A 10,087-nucleotide genomic window follows, 5' to 3' on the forward strand; every position below is an offset into this window, starting at 1 on the left:
CCGATTAGAGGATCCAAAAGTTTTCCGGGGTGAAGAGGATTTGAGGAGAAGAAATTTAAATGGGATCAGGAGGACGAGAGGGTAACATGGACCGGAGGAATTTACGGATTCGAAGTGGAGTAACATGAGAGTCAAACCTTTCAGAAGAAGAAGACGACGAAATTATGATCTCTGTTGAGCAAAGTCAGCCATTTCTCTTCGCGGGAAAAATAAATACTACAAGTATATACATATATATATGTATATATATATATATATATGTATATATATATTCTTCATTCCTGCAAAAATAGATGAAGATAAAAGATCCAATGAACCTCATGGGTACTCATAATTCTCTATGAACTGATAATTAGTTTCGACGGGATTTTCACCATTGTCTAATTAGTATGGGGTGCTCGAGTAAAAAAACATGATATATGAATGAATCAAAAGCACATTTGAATAAATATTATATTTTTAAAAAAAATTAAGTTATTATTTATACCAATAAAATGTAAATTCATTTTTAGTGTGTAAATCATAGAAACTCTAACAATAATGTTTCTATAAATTAATTATGTTTGTTGAGGATTACTGGTAGTGAGTCTCACATTCCCTAATTGTGTTATGATTCCAAATACGGTATTAAAACTATGCCCTAAACTTAGCTATGTCGATAAAATCCTCAAATGTCGGAACAAAGAATTGTGGGTCTCGAAGGTATAATCAAAAGTGTCGAACAAAGAGTGTACTTTATTCGAGGGCTCCAGAGAAAGGAGTCGAGCCTCAATTAAGGGGAAGCTGTTCGAAGGCTCCGTAAGCCTATTGGCATGTTTATCTCAGAAGTAATTTTATATTAAGCCATCTTCTAAAAATATATCCCATAGTAATGTTTCTTGTCCCCCAAGAAACAACTAGGTTGGAAAAAGTTTTTTTTTTTTTTTTTTTTTTTTTTTTAGAAAAAATACACAAAATAAATCAGAACTAAACCATGAAAACCAAAGAATAATTATGATAGTCCAACAACAGCCAAGATTGCAAGAACGGCGACGACGACCGAGGTCAGTGGGTTCAACCGCGTTGCAACACCCACCTCAATATTCGGCAAGCCGGTGCTTCCTCCTGGGGTAACAGGTGCCGGAGGAGAATCATCGGACGGTGGAGATTTGTCGGTCGGAGGGGAGTCAAATGGAGTGGTATAGCCGTAGGGAGTGCCAGCGCCATTGTCGTAACCTGGTTTAAGAAAACAAGCTTCACTGACACAGCAAACAAAAGAAACCATAAAAACGAAGAGTTTTGAGGTGAAGTGACACTCACAGTCTGAAGGACTCCAGCCCAACACCATCTTTTCACGATTGAAGACAATACGATAACCAGCCATGAAGTCCACTGCAAAAAAGAAAAGTCTCCGAGATCACAAGCGCTTCTTCGACCGTGAAAACTATTAGAAATCACGAATCTACATAATGGTATGATATTGTCCACTTTGAGCCTAAGTTTTCATAAGCTTTCATGGCTTTGTTTTGGGTTTACCAGCAGACCTCAACCAATGGAGATAGTATTCCTACTTATAAACTCATGATCTTCCATGAAATTAACCAAGGTGAGATTCACTCCCAATAATCCTCAACAATCCTCCTCTCAAACAAAGTACACTATAAGCCTCCCCTGAGGCTTATGGGACTCTCGAATAGCCTCCCCTTAATCGAGGCTCGACTCTTTTCTTTGGAGCCCTCGAACAAAGTACACCATTTCTTTGACACTTTAGTCACTATTGACTACACCTTCGAGACTTACAATTCTTTGTTTGATATTTGAGGATTTTATTTCCGGGCTAAGTTTAGGGTCATGACTCTGATAACATGTTAGTAATCATGACTCTCCACAATGGTATGATATTGTCCACTTTGAACATAAGCTCTCATGGCTTTGCTTTGAACTTCACCAAAGGCCTCAACCAATGGAGATAGTATTCCTCATTTACAAACTCATGATCTTCCATGAAATTAACCTATGTGCGACTCACTTCCAATAATCCTCAACAGATATTGTCCACTTTGAGCATAAGCTCTGGTAGCTTTGCTTGTTTATAATAAGTGAGAAATACTATCTCTATTGATACAAAGTCTTTTGGGAAGTCCAAATCAAAGTCAGCTTATGCTCAAAGTAGACAATATCATATCATTGTGTAGATTCGTGATTCCTAACAAAAACCACAGCTACTAAAACAAGTAAAGATAGAATAGCTTCGTGAATTAGATGCATAGAGAGGGAGATAGAGGTCTCACTTCCAATTATATTAATACTAGTGCTTTTGACAATCGTTAGACAAAAAGCACGTCTAGTATCCGCATCCTGAAGCCCAAAAAAGAAAAACCCAGATCAGCAAAAGCTCAAAAGATTGCAGAGATGAGTGAGAGAGCTATAAAAGCTGAAAATTATTTCAAATGTTCAGAGTACTCACATCAATCGAAAGGGTAAGGAACTGACCCAGAGGGATAAAATCATCTCCACCCTTCATCGTAAAATTAACCACCGGACAATCGATGGTTTCTGCATATAAACTGAATATAAACCGAGTATGAATAAGAATCCAGGAATGCTTTAAAAGAGAATAACTGGTTTCATTATATATCTCATTAGCTACTTACGACGGAGATTCGTAGCAGTACTCAAATGCGAAATCCGGACCAAATGAAAAGCGCTTTAACTGGATCCCTGAATCTATCTGTATAATAGTGGACAAATTTAGGGAATAATCATGAATTCATAAGTAAGAAAATACATCCAAAATTGGTACGAGGCCTTTTGAGGAAGCCCAAATCAAAGTCATAAGAGCTTAGGCTGAAAGTGGATAATATGTCGTGATTCCTGACAATTATATGGAATTTCCAAGAGTTGAAACTGCAGATAGCTTACTTGCTCGGAAATAAGAGAGTAAACTGGTTCAGCTAGGTGTGTAAACGAGGCACCACCGTCGAAAATTGCAGTAAATTGAACATCGTTGGTTTTTTCTCCCACAATTATCTGAGTGATGGTGACATTATAGTGTGGACTGCCAAAATGAACAAGACAATCCAGTTAGAAAAACCGGACATTTTAACATTCTGAATATGGTTTAGAAGTGAAAAGTTCTAACAAGCTGGGATTTGAATTGATGGGTGTTTCTTTTTGGTCTGGTGTGCCTGTGTCCCCAAAATCGATTCTCCCAAGTTCATCATGTCCGAAACACATGGAGAATGAATCAGAGATAAGACCTTGGTTAGCTAAGAAACTTGGAACTGATATCCTTTCCATGCCAAGCCCAATAAGACCATTGGGAGCTGCATGTCTTGCAAATCTACCAGTCTGGACCTTACCGCACCTGCCATGAAGAATCACATTTAAGCGCAACAACACAACAAATTGTATGTGCTTTCTATAAGATGGTAAAGTCAACATTCAATATCACTGCAAACTGCTCGAAAATCATTAAACACCCACGAAGAAGAACCCCAATATCTTCTTGGAACAGTGGTTGAGTTACAAAGTAGAATATAATTGGTTAGTGCTGGTTGAGGATTGTCGGGAGAAGACTCCCACATCTGTTAATTAAGTAATACATCTTCATTGGTATTAGGCCTTCCGGAGAAACCAAAAGCAAAGTCATGAGAGCTAATGTTCAAAGTGGACAATATCATATCATTGTGGAGAGTCGTGATTCCTAACATTGCCCACTACATCAAACTAAAAGCTGACTCTAACTAGTGTGCGATTGGATTCAGAAATCTACATAGTCCTGATGTAGTAGATACATTTTTCCAGTTAAGAGAAAAGAAATCTATTAAGAACAGAACAAATTCAGCACAAGAAAATATATAACTCAGAGGATTAAGATAAAGGGAGAGAGAGATGCAGCAGAACTCACCCAAAAGTAATCTTCGCCTTAACGGGTTTAAGTTGTGAATCATCAGTGATCAAGGACACTACGTCCTCTACCAAGTACCCAGTCGACGATTCATTGCCAGCCCCGTATTTAACTTTATAAGGACAAGTATTTTGGTTTGAAGTGCATTTGTTTGAAAGCTCGCACAATGCGTTGCTGCAGGGAACAGTTGAGCTCGTTTTTGAAGCATTTGGACTATAATGATTGAACGGAACCTGTAGAGAAACATAAAAAAAAAACAAACAATAACAATAATCAACCAATCGATATCATCAGAGCATCAACTTCAAGAATTTGCATCGCGAGAAAATACCTTCCCACTAGGCGTTGAAGTAGGACAACTGCGGCATTCACACGGTAACCAGAACAAATTGCTTCCGGTGTCCAACGCCACAAAGAAATCTAGCGCAGGCGTTCCGATCGAAATATTGGCGTACAACAAACTGAAAAGCCCCAAACGGAAGGGAACAGGACAGCAATTTAAGCAAAGATAATCTCAAAGAGAAAAATCAGAACAACAGAGGATTCAAATAACTCAAAAACAGAAATAGAGAGAAGAGATTAGGGAAATGAACGGAGAGAATAAGGAGCATACAATCCAGCATTGACCATTAAGTAGGTAGCGTTACCACCAGCGAACGTCAGCTCCTTACTACCATTACTAGCGGCCAATCGCCGGCCATGTACTAACCGATCACGATGGACCAAAGTCGCATAATATTCAGGAGAATGTTTCTCCGGCAAGCCTTCAGAGTCGATAATCCCCTTAACCGCATCCGAAAATCGATGGTGAATACTGAACTTAAACGAAGATGCATCACCACTTCTCAGCCCGCCGGAGAGAAAGAAAACAGAAAAAACCAGTAACATCTGGGCGCCGAAACTGAACGCCCACGCCATGGACGCCGATCAGAGGATTCAAAAGCTTCCCGGGAAAGTGACAAAGACATGTCCGGAGTCGAGAAGGAAGAGAGAATAAATAAAATGGAACATGAGAAGGATGAGAGAGAAAGAGAGAAGAGGCGTTGAAGTTCAGAAGAAAATGAAATATATTTAAATGTATAATTATTTTATTTTCCTTTTATAAAAAGAAAAATAAACATTATATTATGCATCCGTGTTGAGGTCTAAAAGGTAAATACAGAGAAGAAGAGGGGCATAACTGCAAAAGAGAAAAAGTACGGTAGTGGGTTTACGAGCGAAGAGTGGCATGGAAAAAGGCCGTTAGAAGCGGTTAGTGAAGGCCGTTGACTTTTGCAGATACAAAATGTATAGTTTATTAATGGCTTAATTATGGCTGGAATAATTAAATTAAATTAAGTTAAGAGCACAGCTAAATATGTTAATTACAACGCAGAAGCTTCCTTAGTTCTTCAATGAATTTAGCCATTGGTCAATTTCAACGCTGTATTTTGAGGACCCGCCACTATTGAATAATTGAAATATATTATAACAGATTAAGCTCGCTACTATTTAATAATTGAAATATATTACAACAACTCAAGCTCACAGCTACCAGGTTCCAATTCCACCAATACCGAGAGGAACCTGATTCCTATTCCACCAACACTAGGAGGAACTAACACAGCTAACATCAGAAGAAACTAACAGCTCAAGCTTACAGTTAACAGATATACAGCTCAAGCTTACAGCTAACAGATATTGGAACTAACACAGCTAACAGGAGGAGGAACTAACCGCTCAAGCTCATAGATATTGGAACTAACACAACTAATTGGAGGAGGAACTAACACAACTAATTGGAGGAGGAACTAACACAGCTAACAGATTCCTATTCCACCAACACCAGGAGGAACTAACACAGCTAATAGGAGGAAGAACTAACTGCATAGCTAACAGAAGGAGGAATTAACTCTAATAGGAGGAAGAACTAACTGCACACCTAACAGAAGGAGGAATTAACTGCTCAAGCTCACAGATATTGGAACTATTGGAACTAACATAGCTAGCACTAACATAGCTAGCTCAAGCTCACCGATATTGGAACTATTGGAACTAACATAGCTAGCTCAAGCTCACAATTTTCACCCGTTATATATCACCGTCAACCTCACGATTTTAAAACAAAGAGAGGTTTCCACACCGTTGTAAGAAATTAAAGAATGTTTTATTCTTATCTCCAACCGACCTGAGATCTCACGTATAATTACTTCAATCTTTTATCTTTAAATCTCGACCACTATTATGTTTGTTTTGAATTCCAACGTGCAATACTCATCAATGATGAACCATAGAAAAGTGCACATTTTACAAGTACTAATAAACCAATCTGCGATTTACATAATCAATCAGCCGTAGAATCGACAAGTGCAAACTAACTCGGTTAACAATTTACAACTAACTGTATTTAAAACATACAAATCCCAACACTAATTGTTTTCTGTTCTTTTCGGAAATGCTAATGTTTTAGCATATGAAATGACAGATCTCAACTACCAGAGAGAAAATTGTAATCTAAAAATGACAGAAAAAACATCAGATCTCGGCTGCAGCACCTACCAGTCAATCAAAAAGAGGCTTTGGCTACTGGCTATGTGTTTTAATCATAAGGAATGAGACTGGCTCCCTTGGCGTGCATCTTTATCTTGATCCCAAGAACAGAGCAGAGAATTATGAGTTGAAAATGAATGCATTTCTAGCCAGCAACAGATAATTCACAGTCCCAATTGCTTGAAGATCACGTGGAAAATGAGGGAGAACAAAAATCAATGGCATCAGAAAGAGTATATATTTTACAGTACATATAATGAGAACGAATGAGGTTCCTCGGCTATTGTACTTACAGTGCATGATACAATTCAGCTAACGTAAGTGTGAGTACATGCCAAAGTCAAGATCATGGCTGATATGTGTCCCAGTCAAATTTAGGTTGAGAATAGACCTCATAATCAATGGGTCCGTCTATAACTGAATCAACTGTTTGAATGCCCTCCAAGTGCATTCTTTGAAATCCATCATCATAAGAAGGCACTAGTTTGTACATAACTAGCAACCCGAGTGTGAATATCGCTTGCAGCTTCGTTGAGTCCCCATTTACTGAGAAGAACAAGAGCATGGAGAGCAGGAATAAATCGACGCAGAATCGCATAATACCAAGAACTGTATCCATCAACTTTCCATCGTTGCCAGCGGGAAAGCCACCTACTCTATAAACAAATAGAAAGTTGTACTTGTCGACAACGTATCTATATCCAAAGTATGCTGTCCCGATCGGAACAACCAGTGGAGCAAATGAAGAATATATCATGGTGAGGGCAAATATTGTTAAATTGAATGCATAATATTGCGCAAAATCAAATTTCTGTTTCGGTGCAGTTGAGGTTCTATTAACGGGATAAACGGAAAGATCTTGTCCCTGCATATCCATATCGATCAGTCTAGGGGAGGTATCTGGTAGTAATGATCTCTCAAGACTATCTATTTCCTGGTACTCAAATGGGTACTCTTCACTTTGTTCAGGAACCAGCTGGAGCATGTCGTTCTTTCGAAACCTTCGAATCTTTTTCTTTATCCATGGTATTGGAGCCAATAAGTCAAAAGATATGCCCAAGAACGTGCTCGTGATTAAAAAAGCAACGGACGAAAGGCATGATCTTGAAAGGAATGATGTACTCATGTACTGCTCAATTCTCTTGCAATCTTCACTATCCAAATAGCACTGTCCCATCCCAAGGAGTGCACTCTCTAAGGATGACTCAACCAGAGCCCTCAGAAGGATGAGGTTTACTAAGAAAAAGCAAACCATCTTCAAAAGTGCAGCTCTCTGCTCCCCAGATACGGTAAGATGTCGTTCGAACTTAGAAAGATAAGAAAGAGCTGATGGAATTATTATATACATACTCACAAAGATGATGACATTGGGCAGGAACTGAAAGATAAGACTGCCAATCCAGCTAGAACTTTGCACCCAATCCAACCATGACTGAGCATTATCCATCACTTCGGCGTTGATAATTCTCCCGGCACTCTTAACAGCCGTGATCACAGCAAGAGGAGAGCTAAAGAACAAAAGCATTAACAGTAAGCAAGTGTTCACAAATATTCTTCGAAGTCTCAATGATAGTTTTGTTGATCCCAAATGATTCCAGTAAATATCAGTCGCCAACGGTGCCCGATCAACTTTCCATTGGTTTCTTTGAAGACGCAACTCCATGACAGAAAAGAACTTCCCAATTCGTCTCTTCCTTTCATTTCGAAAATCCATAACTGCTTTATTAGTAGTATAGATATCCTTGAACATAACAAAAGCAACCCCAGCTCCAGGTGCACGCCCTTCCTTGTATGCAGCCAGTTCAGTCTCCAAGTTGGCTCTCAATTCTTGCAGCCGTTTTAGCCTCTCCTCATTTGTGTAACCAAATTTGTCCATTATCTGACACCACAGATCTTTTACTCTCCTCCAAACACAACGAATCCAACGAAATAAAACCTTCAAACAATAGCTTCTAAATTCATCGTCTTCATCCTCGGGTGCAAGACGAGAATGCATTTGTTCTACCAACTGTGATATTTCTTCCCTAACCTTGACCAATTCTGTGGCCAAATCATCCAAAGCGCACAAATTCATAGGCATTATGACCCTATAAATCTTGCCAGGATACTTATGCTGGAAATACTCTAATATCGCAGCCCTATCAACCTCTAGGCTTTTGGGAATCCCTTCCACCATTATAGTGAAAATGGCAGTGGAATCAGCAGCGGGATCACTTAAATTCCCATTCCCATCTCTAAATCTAGTTATCTTTAACCTCTTTTCAATGGCAGAAATACCAAAGTGCACAAAAACAACAACAACAACCATAAAAGCAAAATGAACCCAAAGTAAAACCGAACCTTTCTCAATGTGATTGATCGTAGTCTTCGAGAACTGATCGTTCAATACAGCCTGTCCAGCATAGAGATTAAGCGGAAGCAACACTGAAACCGACAAAATCGCAATCAATAGTAAAACCGCACAGCTCCCGCCTTCTATCAAAAGGAACTGCGCGGCATCGGCACCACAATGGCGCGCAATATCCCGGCAAGTCGCGTGCCATACCGCAAGAAGCTTTGTAACCAATCCAGAAGGACCAGGAATTCGACGGTGGTCGCTTCGAAGCTTCACGAATAGAAATATGAAGAGGCAAGAGAAGGCGCCAATGATCGAAATATTCAACAAGTATTGAATATTACCATACCACGAAGTGAAATCACTTGCAGACCCGCCGTCATCGGAAGAGGGAGAAGGAGAAGAAGACTGATTCACGAAGGAATTAAAAGGAATCATCGAGTACAAGCTTCGTCGGATCTCTGAACGTGGAAATCGAAGGTTCACACAATCAAATTCTACATTCTTCGCGTTGAAATAGTGGTCTGCATCAACAAATTAAATCATAAAACGCATCGATACCTTAATTCGGACGATTAACAGCTCGAATTCGAAGAGATTTAAAGGCTTTAGGGCTTGTGAATCAAATCATCTCCCCTTCGACTTTACAGATGGACACCTCCTCCTCGTACTGGGAGTAGAAATTGAAAAATTGAAGCAATCACGATTCACGAACAGGATTGTGTTACGGGAATGGCCTTCGAACTGGAAATCCCAAATTGAAATATTAATTCTTGGGGGAAAATCTGAAATTGTAGTTTTTTCTTTTCCTTGAACATCTGGAACTTTGGTCAAAACGCTAACTCAATCAAATTAAATATAAATGAGATAATACTAATAAAAAAATTCCCCTTTTTTTGAGAAAATCTTCATCGAGTTCTTCCAAGTTTGGAATTTATATCTCTATCAACGACTGGAATTTATATTTTTAAACTCTCTAAATTTAATTTCTAAAAAACAAAATCTCTAAAATTAAGGTTTTTCCCTAAATAAATTTAGATTAATAGTAGTTTGAGATAAATATAATCTCTTTTATTATAGTTTTGTGAGAGAAATATTCACATAAAGTAATAAAGTAATAGACTGCCTACGAATTAATTCATAAATATTTATCTAAAAATTATTATAATCGTGGAAAAGACTATCGAAAATATTGTGTTAAGCCATTATTTAAATATTGCTAGTCAAGCTAGCGAATAATTATTGTGTAGGACATGGGATTAGAAGAAAAATAAATAAATAAATAAATAAATATATATATATATATATATATATATATATATATATATATATAT

At 38.3% G+C, this 10,087-nt stretch overlaps 2 protein-coding genes and 1 long non-coding RNA gene across 6 annotated transcripts in view; 1 reads left to right on the forward strand and 2 right to left on the reverse strand.

The window, feature by feature from the left end:
- LOC111803767 overlaps positions 1–3,731 on the reverse strand; it is an 8,028-nt gene extending 4,297 nt beyond the window's left edge. Inside the window, exons 1-2 of the long non-coding RNA XR_002816425.1 lie at positions 3,721–3,731; positions 3,585–3,586 (exon numbers count right to left, since the gene is read on the reverse strand). This is a non-coding gene — a long non-coding RNA (uncharacterized LOC111803767). The remainder of the gene's footprint in view (positions 1–3,584; positions 3,587–3,720) is intronic.
- LOC111803766 (probable protein phosphatase 2C 60) overlaps positions 1–10,087 on the forward strand; it is a 19,358-nt gene that overhangs the window by 2,869 nt on the left and 6,402 nt on the right. The gene's annotated exons all lie outside the window — the stretch shown is intronic.
- On the reverse strand, positions 6,174–9,599 carry LOC111803765 (CSC1-like protein At4g35870). Of its 2 annotated transcripts, none has more exons than XR_002816424.1 (2): positions 6,712–9,599; positions 6,174–6,597 (listed from the first exon to the last, which is right to left on the reverse strand). XR_002816424.1 is itself a non-coding variant. In XM_023688300.1 (2 exons), exon 2 carries the CDS (start codon positions 9,189–9,191, stop codon positions 6,765–6,767), a length of 2,427 nt encoding a protein of 808 aa, XP_023544068.1. In that variant the 5' UTR covers positions 9,192–9,214; positions 9,315–9,598; the 3' UTR covers positions 6,174–6,764. The 2 variants fall into 2 exon arrangements, 1 of the variants encoding a protein (XP_023544068.1); XM_023688300.1 differs by having other exon boundaries at positions 6,174–9,214; positions 9,315–9,598.

This window comes from Cucurbita pepo, chromosome LG10 (assembly GCF_002806865.2).
Source record: "Cucurbita pepo subsp. pepo cultivar mu-cu-16 chromosome LG10, ASM280686v2, whole genome shotgun sequence".
In the NCBI taxonomy this organism is placed as follows: domain Eukaryota; kingdom Viridiplantae; phylum Streptophyta; class Magnoliopsida; order Cucurbitales; family Cucurbitaceae; genus Cucurbita; species Cucurbita pepo.

Excerpts from the sequence above, each read along its gene's own strand:
- LOC111803765 (XM_023688300.1), bottom strand. The coding sequence starts at position 9,191 with ATGATTCCTTTTAATTCCTTCGTGAATCAGTCTTCTTCTCCTTCTCCC.